General features: G+C 40.4%; 1 protein-coding gene across 1 annotated transcript; it reads right to left on the reverse strand.

Moving 5' to 3' along the window:
- Nucleotides 1–2,676: 2,676 nt before the first annotated feature.
- On the reverse strand, nt 2,677–15,310 carry LOC143275769 (uncharacterized). The gene is made up of 6 exons (XM_076580049.1): nt 15,173–15,310; nt 13,276–13,387; nt 11,679–12,399; nt 5,952–6,107; nt 2,790–2,859; nt 2,677–2,715 (listed from the first exon to the last, which is right to left on the reverse strand). The coding sequence occupies exons 1-6, from the start codon at nt 15,308–15,310 to the stop codon at nt 2,677–2,679; spliced, it is 1,236 nt and encodes a 411-aa protein (XP_076436164.1).
- Between the last annotated feature and the right edge of the window lie 1,863 nt (nt 15,311–17,173).

The raw sequence follows: 17,173 nt of genomic DNA on the forward strand, positions 1-17,173 counted from the left end.
ACACCACACATTTACACACACGCACGCACGCACACACACACACACACACACACACACACACACACACACACACATGTGCCCTCACCTATTCACGAAGCAATTCATGGCCATTGTTCTGTGCACACATCATGCCAACACTGAGAACAAACATGAACTGAACTCAGTCATGATTTAGTTTGATGACTGCAGTCTGTTGAATCTCAGCTTGTGTCATGCTTTGAGGATGGATCAGGTAACTCTCTGTTTGTCTCAGTCTCTCTCTGACTCACTGTCTCTCGCTCTGTCTGCCTGTATACATTTTTGTCTATTTGCCTTACTCTGAATCTCCAACCTCCCTACTCTTACTTTCTGTTTATCTCTCACAATGCACTCCCTCTATGTATCCATGTGTCTTTGTGTTTGCCCATATGTCTCTGTGCAGTTACATTTATTATTCAGTTCCGTGTCACACTGTTCTCTGTATCTCTTGCTATCTGTTCCTGAGGTCTGTCTGTGTAGATAAATACTTCCTTTTTGTTCATATCTAACTCCTGTCTTTGTCTCTGTGAGTCTGGTACAAATCTAATGGAGACAGGAAAATCTTCTTCTTCTCCTTCTTCTGCGTTCACTCGTATGCACACGAGTGGGCTTTTACGTGTATGACCGTTTTTACCCCGCCATGTAGGCAGCCATACTCCGTTTTCGGGGGTGTGCATGCTGGGTATGTTCTTGTTTCCATAACCCACCGAACGCTGACATGGATTACAGGATCTTTAACGTGCGTATTTGATCTTCTGCTTGCATATACACACGAAGGGGGTTCAGGCACTAGCAGGTCTGCACATATGTTGACCTGGGAGATCGTAAAAATCTCCACCCTTTACCCACCAGGCGCCGTCACCGTGATTCGAACCCGGGACCCTCAGATTGACAGTCCAATGCTTTAACCACTCGGCTATTGCCAAAGAGGTGGATATGTGTGTTATCCATGAGAAGAGGGACTGGGAGGATCACGATTTTTGGTAGCACTTCCCTTTCTGCCCCTGTCGTTCATAGGGAGATAGGTTAGGTCTTCTTCTTCTTCGTCGTCGTCGTCGTCGTCATCGTCGTCTTTTCATCCCTAAACTAGGATCTGTTCACGAGATTCCTCCAGTTCTGTCGGCTGTGTGTTAAAGCCTCGATCTCTGGTTGTTTTTTTTCGTATGTTTAAACGAGTAATTTGTTAGACTCTCACTCCCACATTTGTGGTGACTATTGTTGTTCAGAATGTATCAGAGTGAACATGCTGACGAAGTTCGTGCTTGACAAATAGAAATGGTTAGATTGTCCGTTTTTGTTCACAACCCGATCAGTGACAAACATGAAGACAGTTATGATACCATTGGACAGAGAAAAGAAATGATAAAATCCAAGCTTTCCAACTAAAAGCCATTATCTTGCGTGACCTGTGGGAAGACACTTAAATTGAAATCCTCTCATATGTCAATGTATTCAGGGCAACAGGCACATCTCTGCGCACAATGCAGACAATCATTCAATGCAGTGAGTGTAGCCACAAGCACAGACCTTCCCATCATCAAGGACACTCAAAACACTTCCCGTGATCATCGTGCAACTGAAAATAGTATTGACACCCATACAAATCACCTTGATAAAATGCATGTCAATCAAAACAGGTGCCTGGAACATGATATAAATAGAAATGCAGACCATTGTGAGAGGGGTGCTAATCAGGACAATTCCAGAAAAGCCGAGCTTGGCCAGGAAACTACTGAACACAGCCATAATCATTTCGCGCACAGTCAAGGAACTGTCGAACATAACCACACAAAAGAGAAGCAACACGTGTGTACCACTTGTGGAGAAACATTCAGATATAAAAGCAGACTAAACAGGCATTTGCTGTTCCCTCTGAAGAGAGAAAATTCTCGTGCATGGAGTGTGGAAAGGCATTTAAAAGGAAAGACGACCTAAACAAGCATTTGGTGGTTCACTCTGAGGAGAGAAAATTCTTGTGCATGGAGTGTGGAAAGGCATTCAAAAGGAAATCCGTTTTAAGTCAGCATGAGATAATTCACTCAGGCAAAAAGCCACACGTCTGCAAGTACTGTGAAAAATGATTCACACAGAAGGAAGATTTAAAATCACACATTTCAGCCCATGAAGGAGAAAGGCCAAATGTCTGCAGGATCTGTGAAAAATCATTCACACGGAAGTGTAGTCTAAAAAACAACACCACATTTTTACCCATCTAGAACCACCACCACACACGTGTACAATCTGTGGGGAAAACTTTGCAGACAGGCCAAGTTTTCAACGTCACCTCTCTGCTCATGCAAAGCAAATTAAAGAAACCTCACAATCTCTGTAATATGCGGAAAAACCTGCTTCATCACTGTGTGTGTGTGTGGGGGGTGGGGGGGTGGGGGGGGTTGGGGTGGTGGTGGTGGTGGTGGTGGTGGTGGATGGGTGTGTGTGTGTGTGTGTGTGTGTGTGTGTGTGTGAATAGAACAGAATAGGATAGAATGCTTTACATTTTGATCTGAAGTGTCGCATTATGTGTGTGTGTGTGTGTGTGTGTGTGTGTGTGTGTGTGTGTGTGTGTGTGTGTGTGTGTGTGTGTGTGTGTGAATAGAATAGAATAGAACTGGATAGAATGCTTTACATTTTTATCTGAAGTGGTCTAATTCAATTTTTTTATGCGAAGTTGTCCAGTAGGATGTTTTGACTGTGTTGCTGAAAAAAAAAACACAAGAAAAAAAAGCAGGAACATCTCTCATCCAAGTCCTACAAAAGAGAGAAATACTTACCTGATCCATCCTTGCAGCGTGACCCAAGCCCAGAATCTGATTACACTGCAGAGACACAAAGGACTGTAGTCTGAAAACGGAAATCATGAGTACAGTTCATTGCTTTCAGTGTTGGCATGAAGTGGCCATGAATTACTGCTCAGATGGGTTGGCGAACGCCCATTTGTGTGTGTGTGTGTGTGTGTGTGTGTGTGTGTGTGTTACATATAGAAAATGATTGATTGAAGTTTTGTTTAAAAAAAAGAGAACTATGACAATATAACATCCTTCTAATGAAATAGTATCAACCATAACAGCGAACCAACTGGACTATTTAATAAGGATTTTAAAAAGTCATACATTAGCAGTGGACTGCTGAAGATTGTCAATACTGAAGATGACTTCAGGTCAGGGATGTGAGACTTTAACATATGGCAAGTAAGCATATGATCGGCTGTTATGTGAGCACCACAGATGCAAGAAACATTACCAAAATACTAGGTCTTAAAAAATCCAGTTTCCCTCTGCAGATCAGAGAAATAATTTGCCTCTTATGAAAATCATTTTGGTAATATTTTCCCATGAAACCATTCAGTTTCTGTATATTTTTTATGTGAAACCTCTCAAGATAAATGAACTGCAAGCAAGTTCCCTTTGATCCTCTAATGGCAATACACCCGCAGCATGGACTGGTAAACCAAGTGCCAGCTTATATGCTCTGCGGTCAATGCTTCGATTTTTTTTATAATAAATATTTCGGTGCATTGAAATATACATCTTGTGCATATACAAGTTTTGACCGAACACGTTGATGTGCAAAGGTGTCGTGGAGTGAATAGGTCCTGGCTTCATGGTTGTTTGCATACTATTGAATGTTTTCCTGGCCTTTGTTAAAATGTAATCGATACAATGATTCCAAGTTAATTTCGTGTAAAGTGCACTTCAAGGAATTTAACTTTTTTTTATATTCCAGGGTGTTATAATAAATTCTAAAGGAAGGCAATGTTGCTGGACTTGATCCATTATCATAAAGCATCAAGCGTGTATTTTCGTTGATATTTACAGACCATTCTCGTTCATATAAGTTGCCACTGTGTTTAAGTCAACGTTGCGTAGGCAGGCGCGCGCGCGCGCGCGCGCGTGTGTGTGTGTGTGTGATGGAGAGATAGGGAATGAGAATCATCCTATTAGACCACTTCACATATACATGTGGAAAGATGGACCATTCATTATCTGTTGGAATTGCAAAGGTAATCTTCCCAAGATCCATAATTTCCCTTCATTTTGAGTGCCACAAATAGTATTTCATTGAATGACAGAGCTTTTGAAAAGTCAATCCCCACGTTACTTTGACATGTCAAATGTAGATGTAATAAACAGGTCATTTAGAGGGGATATGAAAGGAAGGAAAAAAGAAAGACAGAAAGAAAAACAGATGAAGAGCAGTTTTTCGTTCATAACACATGCTGACCACAGAGATATGGACACCAATGAAGAGAACTACTGTTATACTCTTTATTATCAACATTGATCGAGAAATAACTCACACAATCCCCTCCAAACCTGCGCACGCTCACACGCACGTACCCAAGTACACACACGCACACACATGCCCATGCACATGTGTGTGTGTGTGTGTGTGTGTGTGTGTGTGTGTGTGTGTGTGTGTGTGTGAGGCGCACGACGTAGGACAGTTTAATTATCAGGCCATTTGCCCATACAATGTGTGTGTGTGTTTGTGTGTGTGTGTGTGTGTGTGTGTGTGTGTGTGTGTGTGTGTGTGTGTGTGTGTGTGTGTGTAAGGGAGAGATGGGGAATAAGAAACATCCTACTAGACCACTTCACATAAAAAAAGGAATTAGACCATTTGAGATGAAAATGTAAAGCATTCTATCCAATTCTATTCTATTCTGTTCTATTCACACACACACACACACACACACACACACACACACACACACACACACACACACACACACACACACACATACAATGTGACAATTCAGATTAAAATGTAAAGCATTCTATCCTATTCTATTCACACACACACACACACATTTCCCCCCCCCCCCCAACACACACACAGTGATAAAGCAGGTTTTCCGCACATTACAGAGACGGTGAGGTTTCTTTGATTTGCTTTGCATGAGCAGAGAGGTGACTTTGAAAACTTGGCCTGTTTGCAAAGTTTTCCCCACAGAGTGTGCACGTGTGTGGTGGTTGTTTTAGATGGGTAGTAATGTGTCTTTTTAGATTAGTCTTTCGTGTGAATGTTTGTTCACAGTACGTGCAAACGTGTGGCTTTTTGCCTAAGTGACTTATCTCATGCTTAGTTAAATCGGATTTCCTTTTGAATGCCTTTCCACAATCCATGCACGAGAATTTTCTCTCAGAGTGAACAGCCAAATGGCTGTTTAGGACCTCTTTCCTTTTGAATGCCTTTCCACACTCCATGCACGAGAATTTTCTCTCCTCAGAGTGAGACATCAAATGTGCGTTAAGGTTGTCTTTCCTTTTGAATGCCTTTCCACATTGCATGCACGAGAATTTTCTCTCCTCAGAGTGAATAGCCAAATGGCGGTTTAGTGCGCTTTTATAGCTGAATGTTTCACCACAAGTGGTACACACGTGTTGCTTCTCTTTTGTGTGGTTATGTTCGACAGTTCCTTGACTGTGCGCGGAATGATTATGGCTGCGTTCAGTAGTTTCCTGACCAAGCTCGGCACTTCTGGAATTGTCCTGATTGGCATCCCTCTCACAATGGTCTGTATTTCTATTTACATCATGTTCCAGGCACCTGTTTTGATTGACAGGCATTTTATCAAGGTGTTCTGCATGGGTGTCAATACTGTTTTCAGTTGCACGATGATCACGGGAAGTGTTTTGAGTGTCCGTGACGATGGGAAGGTCTGTGCTTGTGGCTACACTCCCTGCGTTGAATGATTGTCTGCATTGTGTGCAGACATTTGCCTGTTGCCCTGAATACATTGACATATAAGAGGTTTCCAATTTAATTTTCTTCCCACAGGTCACGCAAGATAATGGCTTTTGGTTGGAAAGACCCAACACAGGATGCTTGGATTTTCTTATATTTCTTTTCTCTGTCCAGTGGTATCATAGCTGTCTTCATGTTTATCACTGACGTGTACAGTTAAAACGTTGATACCTGCAGCTGTAGTGTACCTGGCTTCAGCTGTCTCATGGCACGCCCCAGTTGTATCATTCTTGTTGTCTGTGGCCCTGTCACTGTTGTCCAGAGCTGTTCCAAAGTTGTTCCCACTGACGTCATTTCTGCCTTCAGTTTCACCATAGTACTCTGCAGTCACTTCGCCTTTTTCTCTGGGTGTATGACAGTTGTTGTGAGCTTCACCATGGTTATCTGCCAGCCTTTGAACGTCTGACGACGAACCGTCTGTAGTGGTTTGTGTGCATGCACTTGTTTCTGTGCTGTTTAACTGTAGGAGGTTTCTAATGTTGAAACGCAGGCAAGCACGACTCATCTGCAACAACACGAAACTCCGATCACATTTGCAATAAAGACTTCATTCAAATATGTTTTAACCACTTTTTATTCAAAGTCATTAAGGCTCTCTTTGTAACCTTATCTAATGAAGAATCACATGCTACATCTCCACCAACTAAAAAAACAAAACAAAAAACAAAAACAAAACAAAACAAAACAAAAAAACAAACAAAAAAACAAATTGGTTTTTAACATTCAATTCAGACTGCAAATATACTGATGCTGAAAGTATAAAAATGAGAGAGTGAGAGAAAAAGGAATACACACACACACACACACACACACACACACACACAGAGATATGCATATATATATATATATATATATATATATATATATATATATATATGAGAGAAAGAGTAAGCAAATAATGAAAATTTGCCAAGGGCCGGAAATTAAAAGGGTGGGATAGCCAGCGCCAGACATAAGGGTAGGTGTGTGGGTGTGCGAAGTGGGTCAATGAGATCGTAGATGGAGCGTACAAACATAGGTTTACAAATGCAAACAAATATGTCCTCACTAAATATCAATCATGTGTACGGCAACAGGATAGCACATCTACTAAGCTGAAGAAACTCAAAGTCAAAGATCAATGACTAGAACGGTTCGGATACTGGAGAGCACATCTACTAAGCTGAAGAAATTAAAGTGAAAGATATATAACAAGAAAGAATCATAATGCATTTTCAAACGATTCCACCAACATTGACTTCCTTACTCTAAATATTGTAAGTTCACCTTTTTGGCTCAACCCACCAATGCACTATTTTCTATGGACAGAAAGAAAAGTGTACCGAGGAGTACTGCGATGTGTGTTTTCTGCCAGAAGAAGACAAGAAAGATGAAAGTGAAGGTGTTGAAGAAGTGCTGCCATGAAGATAATATACAATATCTGGACTGAACTCATATTGCATTCCTTATGATGAAGTATACATTCACGTTTAAGTGTTACAGCTGTACCTCTGGATTTCATCATTCATTGGTGGAACAATAAATCCACAGCACCACACCAAAAGAGCCGTACGTCAGTGTTGCACACATGTAGTTCATTTTCAGTAATGGGTTTCAATGATGTGTAACCTGTCTGTCTTTCTCTGTCTCATATATCACTAACGCATTCTTGATTAATATACAGAGCAACATAATGCTACAAATACGCTCAGATTGTGTAGTGTCAGAATGGTGGACCTGCTGAAGACGGAAATGTTCTGAAAGAAAACACAGAAATGGATATATATTCAAGAAGTGGATCACAATGATGCATTTGACAGAGTAAGCTGATATGACATTTTACGTACCTTCTCTGTATTCTCCTCAAGAAAGACGCAATCACATCGTAATGTCCCATTTTTGGTATAAGCCTTTCTATTCAGGCGAAATAGCTGAGTGGTTAAAGCGTTGGACTTTCAATCTGAGGGTCCCATGTTTGTATCTCGGTAACGGCTCCTTGATTTTCCGATCTCCCAGGTCAACATATGTGCAAACCTGCTGGTGCCTGAACCCCCATTGTAGACATATTGCCAGTACTTGAATTTCGTTTTCGTACCCCCCACATTTTTTCAAGCTATCCTTATAATGCTTATTAAGTTGATTTCCTCCAAATGTGAATTTCAAGAATGACGATCTGAATTTGGAAGAGAGACAGAGAGAGAGAGAGAGAGAGAGAGAGAGAGAGAGACAGACAGACAGACAGACAGACTGGGAGACTGAGAGAGACAGAGACAGAGAGACTGAGACAGAGAGACAGAGAGTGGATGAAAGATAGAGAGCTCTGGTTATGAAGTGCTATGGCTTTACTACGAAAAGATGGCTAAACATAAAAAAATACAGTACCATGTAAAGAGAACATGAGTCATTAAAAGCCGGTTGATAGACCGATGAGAAATGCTGTATGTGTCAGAACTATGTCTGAGAGAGAGAGAGAGAGAGAGAGAGAGAGAGAGAGAGAGAGAGAGAGAGAGAGAGAGAGAGAGAGAGAGAGAGAGAGACTGAGCGAACAAACGAACGTTTTTTTAATGTGGGAAGTGGAATAAGGATACATATGTTGTTTTTTTCTACGTTGACCTCAGGGCAAAAAGAAATGAAGTAAAAATATTCACAAAATAGAGATACAGACATAGTCACGCACACACGAAGAGAGACACACAGGCAGACAGACATGGAGAGGCAACAAGAAACAGAATAAGAAACAGACATATATATATATATATATATATATATATGTGTGTGTGTGTGTGTGTGTGTGTGTGTGTGTGTGTGTGTGTGTGTGTGTGTGTGTGTGTGAGAGAAAGAAAGTGAGAGAGACAGACAGACAGACAGGCAGACAGAGTGACAGAGACAGACAGACAGATAGACAGAGACAGACAGACAGAAAGACAGACACACAGAGAACTACCTGGTCCATCCTTCATGCAAGCCCAAAGCCCAGAAACTGATTCTGTGGTGGAGATACACTACAGTCTTCAAACAGAAATCATGACTGAGTTTGAGTTCAATTCGTATTTGTTCTCAGTGTTGGCATTAAGTGAGCACAGAGCAGTGGCCATGAATACCACGTGAATGGGCGAAGGCTCCTGTGTGTGTGTGTGTGTGTGTGTGTGTGTGTGTGTGTGTGTGTGTGTGTGTGTGTGTGTGTGTGTGTGTGTGTGTGTGTGTGTGTGTGTGTGCATGCGTGCGTCCTTGCGGTGATATGTATGCACGTGCACCATTGTTGTAGATTGTTTGTGAAAAACAAGCACTTTGGTTGATGTGCATGTGCCCTGTCTTGTCTGTCTTGTCGTGTGAGCATGTGTGTGTGTGTGTGGGGGGGGGGTGGAGGGGGGATGGATGGAAGTGGGGGTAAATACCAGTGAAATGATGATGTGTCAATCCCCCAGGGAACCGTTTGATTTGCTCTCATTTATTCTCATATAATACACTTACACACACTGTCAATGTCTCTGCCTCTCTGTCTCTGTCTCTTTGTCTGTGTCTGTCTGTCTGTCTGTTTCTCTCTGTCTCTCTCTCTCTTCCAGACAAAGTTCTCACACTTGCAGCAGTTCTCTGTCTCCACGCCTCTCTGAATTCCACTTTCTGCAACACTCACATTAACCTCCCATTTCCCCTCTATTGTTACTGTTCACAACAAAAGTAGTAAAACTGAGGAAGAAACGGGAATAACATGTTGTCAGTGACGTTTTATTGATACTTTTGACATATCAGGCATCAGCCATGTATTCAGCCCATAAACTGTCCGAAACTATATGCAACACACACATAAATTACTCCCCGCCACTTATGCAGTGATGTACAACACTCTCTTATACTTAGTCAACCATGGACAAAAATTAAAAAAATAAACCAGTGCACAGTTCATTATAATAATACAATTTGTAAAAATTGATATGTCAAGGAATGGCAAGAAATAGGAAGAACATTTTCTCAGTTACCTTTTTATCGATATGATTACTTTGTCACGAACCAACCATGTATTCAGTCCATAAATTTACATAAAATATTCACAATACACACGTACAACACTCCAGATTGAATGCACCATTAAACGTATGATAAAAAAACAAACAAAAAAACTGCCGCTTATGCAGTGAGGTACAACACTCTTTTACACTTGGTCAATCCTTTACAAAAAATGTAGCAGAGCACAGTTCATTATAATGATACGATTTGTGAAAATTGATATGTTATGGAATGACAAAAAAATTATAAAAGGTAACTGTGACGACAGGATAAAATCAGTCATACACAGGTTCAGTTCCAGTTTCCAGGAGATGACAAAGTACTGATCAATACATGCAACACCACAAAAAGTCAGAAACATAAAATTCCCGTGTGAATATCTAACTTACAGAACATGGATAATCGAAAAAGATGATACAGTAAGAGACAATATTTACAAAGCATACAGTTTACAAATATGCATATTACCTCTATGATTAGTGGTGAGGATGTCTCTGGTTGTCAACTGGTTTGAATGATTAGTCAGAAAACGCACCATCTCCTGTTGTTCCTGTGTGAAATGTCTCCGACATGCGTTGTGTTGCTGACTGTATTATTTATGCACATAGAAGACATTGATGTTTGTGTGCTTTCGCTCTTCATGTAGCTTTTCCCTTCTTAGTAAAACGCATCTCTAAATGAAATGTAAACAACAAATCAATAAATATCACGAAATAATTAAGCGTCCAATCTAAATAAACTAATAAAGCATTCAGTACCAAATTTCGAATCAACACATGAGGTCATGGTCTGCTCACTTGAGGAAACACAGAAAATATTTTTAAGATCGCATGTGACATACCAGAATTGAAGAATAACATTTTCTGAATATAATTCCAAAACAATGTTTTTGCTACTTTATAAGACAGGATGCTAAACACAGCATCTACTCCTTGGTTATGTAGAGGAAAACCAATATGTATCGCTTTTCATGTGAGGACAGGTTTCGTGTTCTTTCACATGTTTCCATCGTAATTTTGATTCCATTGAGAACTGATAATTTTTTTTAAATGGGAGTTCCTGTGACAGGGCATGAGCAGATATGAATACATATATCTTTACGTCATTTGGGATATTGTGGTGAAATACAGCTGAAAATCAAATATGTGAAGGAGGAGAAAGACGTTAATGTGTGTGTGTGTGTGTGTGTGTGTGTGTGTGTGTGTGTGTGTGTGTGTGTGTGTGTGTGTGTGTGTGTGTGCAAGGGAGAGACATGGTCAGAGATAGAGAGAAAGAGCGAGGGATAAATGAACACAGAGGAAGACTGACGGGCGGACTAACAGGCAGAAAACGAGTGTACACATTCATATGTGTCTTGATCTTTCAGTTCATGTGCTGGGCTAAAATCTGTTATATCGCTCATTGACAAAAACATATTAAACTGCTTCACACCGAGAATTCACATTAAAAGTTGCGGAAAGCTGGAATAAATTGAATTACAAAATTGAATTGCACAGTCAATCTTTAAAAAAACCACAATAGAATACTTTGGAGCTACGCACGACACAAATGACATCTTATTTACAGGATACATCGCGAAATGTGTTAATCTTTGAATTACCTGACTATTGTAATTTTGGGGAGTAACGGAATGAGGAAAAAAAAGAGAGAAGAAGAAGAAAACGGAGAAGAATAAGATTAAGAATTTCTTGTTTGATATCACACGCTTCATAAGCAAAAATACAACACGGATTCCGTTAAATGAATCTTGCCATTATCCTATATATGAGATGCAATCCAATAATCTGTGATATTTATCCACCTTTCAATTCTCACGGCACCAAAGACACACAAATCATTTGAAGGCACGGCTTTCTCTAAATACCTTTTGTAGACCTCGATTTTTGTCTTTATCATTTTGTGTGACTGAACAGATGGCGGCGAAAATTTACCTGTCTGCAAACCGTTTTCCACACTGTGCACACGAATGAGGCTTTTCTCCAGTATGGGTTAAACTATGAACGTTTAAATCATTCTTCAATCTGAATGCTTTTCCACATTTTGTGCACACATGCGGTTTTTCTCCGGTGTGGGTTAAAATGTGATAGTTTAAATCACCCTTCTGTCTGAATGCTTTTCCACATTTTGTGCAGACATGAGATTTTTCTCCAGTGTGGGTTAAAATGTGAGAGTTTAAATGACCCTTTTTTCTATACGCTTTTCCACATTTTGTGCACACATGAGGTTTTTCTCCAGTGTGAGTTAAAATGTGATAGTTTAAATCACTCTTTTGTCTGAATGCTTTTCCACATTTTGTGCAGACATGAGGTTTTTCTCCAGTGTGGGTTAAAATGTGATAGTTTAAATGACCCTTTTGTCTGAATGCTTTTCCACATTTTGTGCAGACATGAGGTTTTTCTCCAGTGTGGGTTAAAATGTGAGAGTTTAAATGACCCTTTTTTCTATATGCTTTTCCACATTTTGTGCAGACATAAGGATTTTCTCCAGTGTGAGTTAAAATGTGATAGTTTAAATCACCCTTTTGTCTGAATGCTTTTCCACATTTTGTGCAGACATGAGGTTTTTCTCCCGTGTGGGTTAAAATGTGTGAGTTTAAAGTACTCTTCTTTCTGAACGCTTTCTCACAGTACAAGCAGACGTGCCGTTTTTCTGCTGCATTGGTTACAACACGTCTATCTGTGTCACCCTTCTCTTTAGAGTGATTATGTTGTTGAGTTCTTTGATTGCTTCCAACATTACTGTGTTTCTGTGTTGTTGTGTCGTGACTGAGCTCGGCAGTTTGGGGAGTATCTTGATTGGCATCCCCATCACAATGTTCTGTATTTTTTTCAACAATGTTTCCAATTACAACAGCACTGGCGTCAATTCTGTTTTCATTTGCACAGTGATCATGGTAACTGATTTGTGAGTCAACCTTCATGTTGAAAACATCTCTGTTTGTGGCATCACTATCTCCAGTTACACCATCTTGGGATATATCTGTGTTGTCAACCAGTTTATCAAGTTGGTCTGTATTTGTGCCAGCACATTTTTCATTGTCCTTCGAAAAGTCTGTGTTGTCTGGCTTGTTGATTATCACAGCTTCAATGTTGTCTTGGATTGAGTCAGCACTGTTTCCAATTTCATTTTCCATGGAGTTGTCTTGAATGTCAGTCATGATGGTATGTATGTCACCAAAGTAGTGGCTTGCTGTGTTTTGTTTATTCCCAGCTGTGTCACAGTTCTCTCTAATGGTATCACAGCTGTCTCCAGGTGCATCACTGTTGTGTACAGTTACAGCATCAATGCTTTCAGCTGTTCTATATCTGGCTTCAGCTGTCTCATGGCAAGTTCCAGTCATATCACTATTGTTGTCTCTGGCTCTGTGACTGTTGTCCAAAGCTGTAACAAAGTTAATAACGCTGACATCACTGTTGCAATCAGCTGCATCATAGTTCACTGCAGTCACTTGACCTTTTACCTCTGGAGCATGATAGATGTTTTGAGCTGTGTGTTGGTTGTAAACTGGCAGTTGATTCTGAGATTCACACCGGTTGCCTGCAGGTGCTTGAAAGTCTGTTGATGGTCTTTCAGTTGTGGTGTCTGAACCATCTAGCTGTAGAAGGTTCCTGATGAGGTACCGCTGGCATGCTGGACTCATCTGCAACAGCATGGAACATACGTGTACACTGTGTGTCAATATCAACAATCACATGGAGTAATTATTTTTTTAAATAAAAAAAACGCCTATACGCCCAGTGCTCTCCCTTTATTCTGACAGCGTCAGTTATATTTGGACGATATAATACACAGGAAAAATCCAAACAAACCTAACTTAAACAGTAATATCTCCAAACTGTTTCAAGGCTGCCTTGTTGAACATGACACACTATACACAATCGACATCTGACCTCTCCCACAGCTACCACAACACCGGTCCCAGACCCGACGAAGAGAGAGACTTCATATTTGTGTGTGTGTGTGTGTGTGTGTGTGTGTGTGTGTGTGTGTCTATCTCTGTCTGTCTCTCTCTGTGTCTCTCTGTCTCTGTCTGTCCTCTCCTCCTCTCTCTCTCTACATCAGGATTCCCGATCCTTACCCCAGGACCACCAGGATTCCCGATCCTTACACCAGGACCACCAGGATTCCTGATCCTTCCAGCAGGACCACCAGGATTCCCGATCCTTACACCAGGACCACCAGGATTCCTGATCCTTCCAGCAGGACCACCAGGATTCCCGATCCTTCCCTTCTCTCTCTCTCTTATTTAGTACATGATGTAACTATGTGGTAACTATGTGTGTAAATGGAATTGTATTTTCATGTGTCCATGTTCCTGTGTATTGTTGCGGAAGCAAATTTATTTGCGTGCATATGTGAGTGTTTTATTCGAGTACTGTAGCAATATGTATTGGTATCCCTATGCTTTGATAAATTCCAGGTGGAATTAGAGTGAACGTTAGTCATGAATGAACTAGTGTAACAATGGCCTCTTGCAGACGTCAGAAAGACTTCCGTCCACCCCCTCTTTCCATTTCCGGTTAAGCTTTTCCATCATAGTGTCTTCGATTTGTATCTTATTTTGACTGTGAATATATTCGCTCGTAGCCTCCCCAGTAAAATCACACAATCTATCGCAAGCATTGTCATTTTTGTTTTTGTCTATTTTTTTCAAGGGAAAAGGCTACCTTTGGAAGTGGATGACAGTGAGGCAGAGAGACAGGGAGAGAGCGAGAACGAGAGAGAAGGAGAGAATGAACGAATGAATGAAAGTAGATTTCACAAGGGTAAGGGAATAAGCACAATTGTTTTTTTGTTTTTAATTTACATCCAGCCCTCGGGGGGTGGGGGGGGGGGAAGAAAAATGCATGTACAAAATCAATTTTTCAAGAATAAAAAACGAGAGAGAGAGAGAGAGCACAAAAGAGAACACTGACCTGATCCATCCTTCAAATGTGACTGTTGCCCACAAACTGACTGGATGGCAAAGAAACAAAATACTGCAGTCTGTGCAATGAAAGTATGACTGAGTTCAGTTCAGAATAGCTTCCATTGTCAAAAAAAAGCATGCACACATTGGTTGCCGTGTGTGTGTGTGTGTGTGTGTGTGTGTGTGTGTGTGTGTGTGTGTGTGTGAAGGAGAGAGAGTTTGTGTTTGTGTGCGTTTGCTGTGATAATGAAGTAATGGTGATACAATATCTCAGACATTCTTTCTCTGCTGAAAATGGCTCTGGTTGATAAGAATACACTTACTCTTCTGTCGTTTGACTGACTGCCTGTTTCTCGTCTTCCTGTTTCACACACACACACACACACACACACACACACACACACACACACACACACACACACACACACACACACACACACACACACACACACACACACACACACACACACACACACACACACACACACACTGTATCTTTATACAATTCTGTCTGACTCTCACACTAATCCTTTCTGCACCCTGTGTCTCTTGGGCCCGTCTGAAGCTATGATACGTCGTTAGAGAAAACCTAGAGTACAGCTTTGTCATGTAACCATCCAGAGCAGCATTGCCCTTATCTTCGTCCTTATTCATCATGGATAGAGAACTTGTTTTCTAGAATATATTGCATTTCATGTTTTGCTCTTATGATGACTTCAGATTTCACCCCCCTCCAATTTCATGCTCTGTTGTCAAGGTCTTTGGTGTCGGCTAATTCACGGGGAGACTGTTGCTGGAGGGACGGTCTTCACTCTGGAGGGGATGGTCACTCAGTCCGGCGTGACTGTTGTTGTCATCAGAAGGGGACTTTGTTATTAGGTGGTGTCCTGCATATGTTGAATCATGACACCACTGAAATGACTCAACATCTGCGAATATTTCTTTGTTTTGTTTTCAGGTGACATCACGTCGATAGTGCCTGTGGACTGCCGGCACTGAGACTGTGGCAGACGGACCCATGAGTGGCTGTGTGTGGGGATCTGGGAATGAGCAGTGTGGGGATAATGCTACTGATACGTGAAACGGTGCAGAAGATCGGGCAGCAAATAGAAATCATCCCTTTCCCTCTCTTGTTTCACTATACGTGAGCAGTGTAGCAATGGAAAAGAAACTCTCTCAATCATGTCTCACTGACATAACAACAAACGAATGATGTAAAACCAAGTGAAATATTTTTATTCACACGTTTAAATGTCATTATTCAACAATGCACTAATCTACAAATCATTATTGCTGATCACAGCAAACATGTACATCTTCCGGGAGATCAGAAATAGAAATGAAAAAAAGAAACCCGATATTATTAAGCTATAATGGTAAACTAGTTGTGAATTTCTTTTTTTTACAAAGACAAACAGAAATGTTTCAACTGATGTCACATGGATGACAGTACAGTGACGTACTGACACTGTTGATTCGCGAAAGAACTATGTTCAAGACCATGGATTATTATAGTGAAAACTGATATATCAGAGAAGGAACGACTTATTTATTTTAAACATAGCAAACAGAAGAATGTTTCAACTGATGTTACGTGGATGAGCCAGGTACACTGACGTACAACGCTCTCTAACACTGTTAATCCCTGACAGAACTATGTTCAAGATCATAGATTATCATAGTTGAAAGTTACATATTAGAGAAACAATGACTATTTGGTTTTAAACATTACGTTCGCTACTAAGACATGTGGGTGAAAAAAAATCACATAATAAACGCCCCATCATAAAAATAAATAAATGTGGGAGTTGCGGTACACAGATGACGTTGGAAAAGATAAAAGTAAAAAAGAAGTAAAAAAAAAGAAAAGAAGAAGAAGAAGAAGAAGAAGAAGAAGAAGAAGAAGAAGAAGACGACGAATAGATTGCAATCAGATACACTACTGTAATGATAAGTTGAGTTAACAACTGGTTTGAATGATCAATCACAAAATAGGCCATCTCACGAAAAGTTTCCAACATGCATGTTAGCTAACTGTACACTTTAGCAGAACGCACAATAAGACAAAATCTTTTTATGTTCTATGCGCCTCTACATTTCTTTGCTGAAATAAGAAGTGGTCCACTGAATGTAAATAGTATACCCATTAAAAAATCATTAGGTGAGTAATCTAAATAATGATGTCATCTCTTGTCGTAAGCATTAAACATATAAATACAACTTTGAAACACAGGTGTGGTCCTGACATTCACGCTTGAGAAAACCGAAGAAACAATAATGAACCATCAAAATATAATGAGATCAGCATGAAACGAAGGATCAATTATATCAATCTAATTACGATACGATATTTTCAGCATTTTGTTCGGGTGTCAGACTGACAAGATGATAAACATTACATCTGCCTTTTGCTTAGTAGAAGGAAACCCGTCTGTACAGATTCAGATTTGAGTATGTTTTTAAATTGACTTTTTTGCATGACTGATTTACATTAGTTTGTCCTCCTAAAATGCCAAG

The sequence above is a fragment of the Babylonia areolata genome, chromosome 31, assembly GCF_041734735.1.
Source record: "Babylonia areolata isolate BAREFJ2019XMU chromosome 31, ASM4173473v1, whole genome shotgun sequence".
NCBI classification, from domain to species: domain Eukaryota; kingdom Metazoa; phylum Mollusca; class Gastropoda; order Neogastropoda; family Buccinidae; genus Babylonia; species Babylonia areolata.

Bases quoted from the DNA above. Each gene is read 5' to 3' on its own strand.
- LOC143275769 (XM_076580049.1), bottom strand. From the start codon at position 15,310: ATGAATAAGGACGAAGATAAGGGCAATGCTGCTCTGGATGGTTACATG. The intron at 2,860-5,951 runs GTACACTACAGC...TTCCGTTTTCAG, and splicing joins CATGAGACAGCTGAAGCCAG to ACTACAGTCCTTTGTGTCTC. The intron at 2,716-2,789 runs GTAAGTATTTCT...TTTTTTTTTCAG, and splicing joins ACGCTGCAAGGATGGATCAG to CAACACAGTCAAAACATCCT.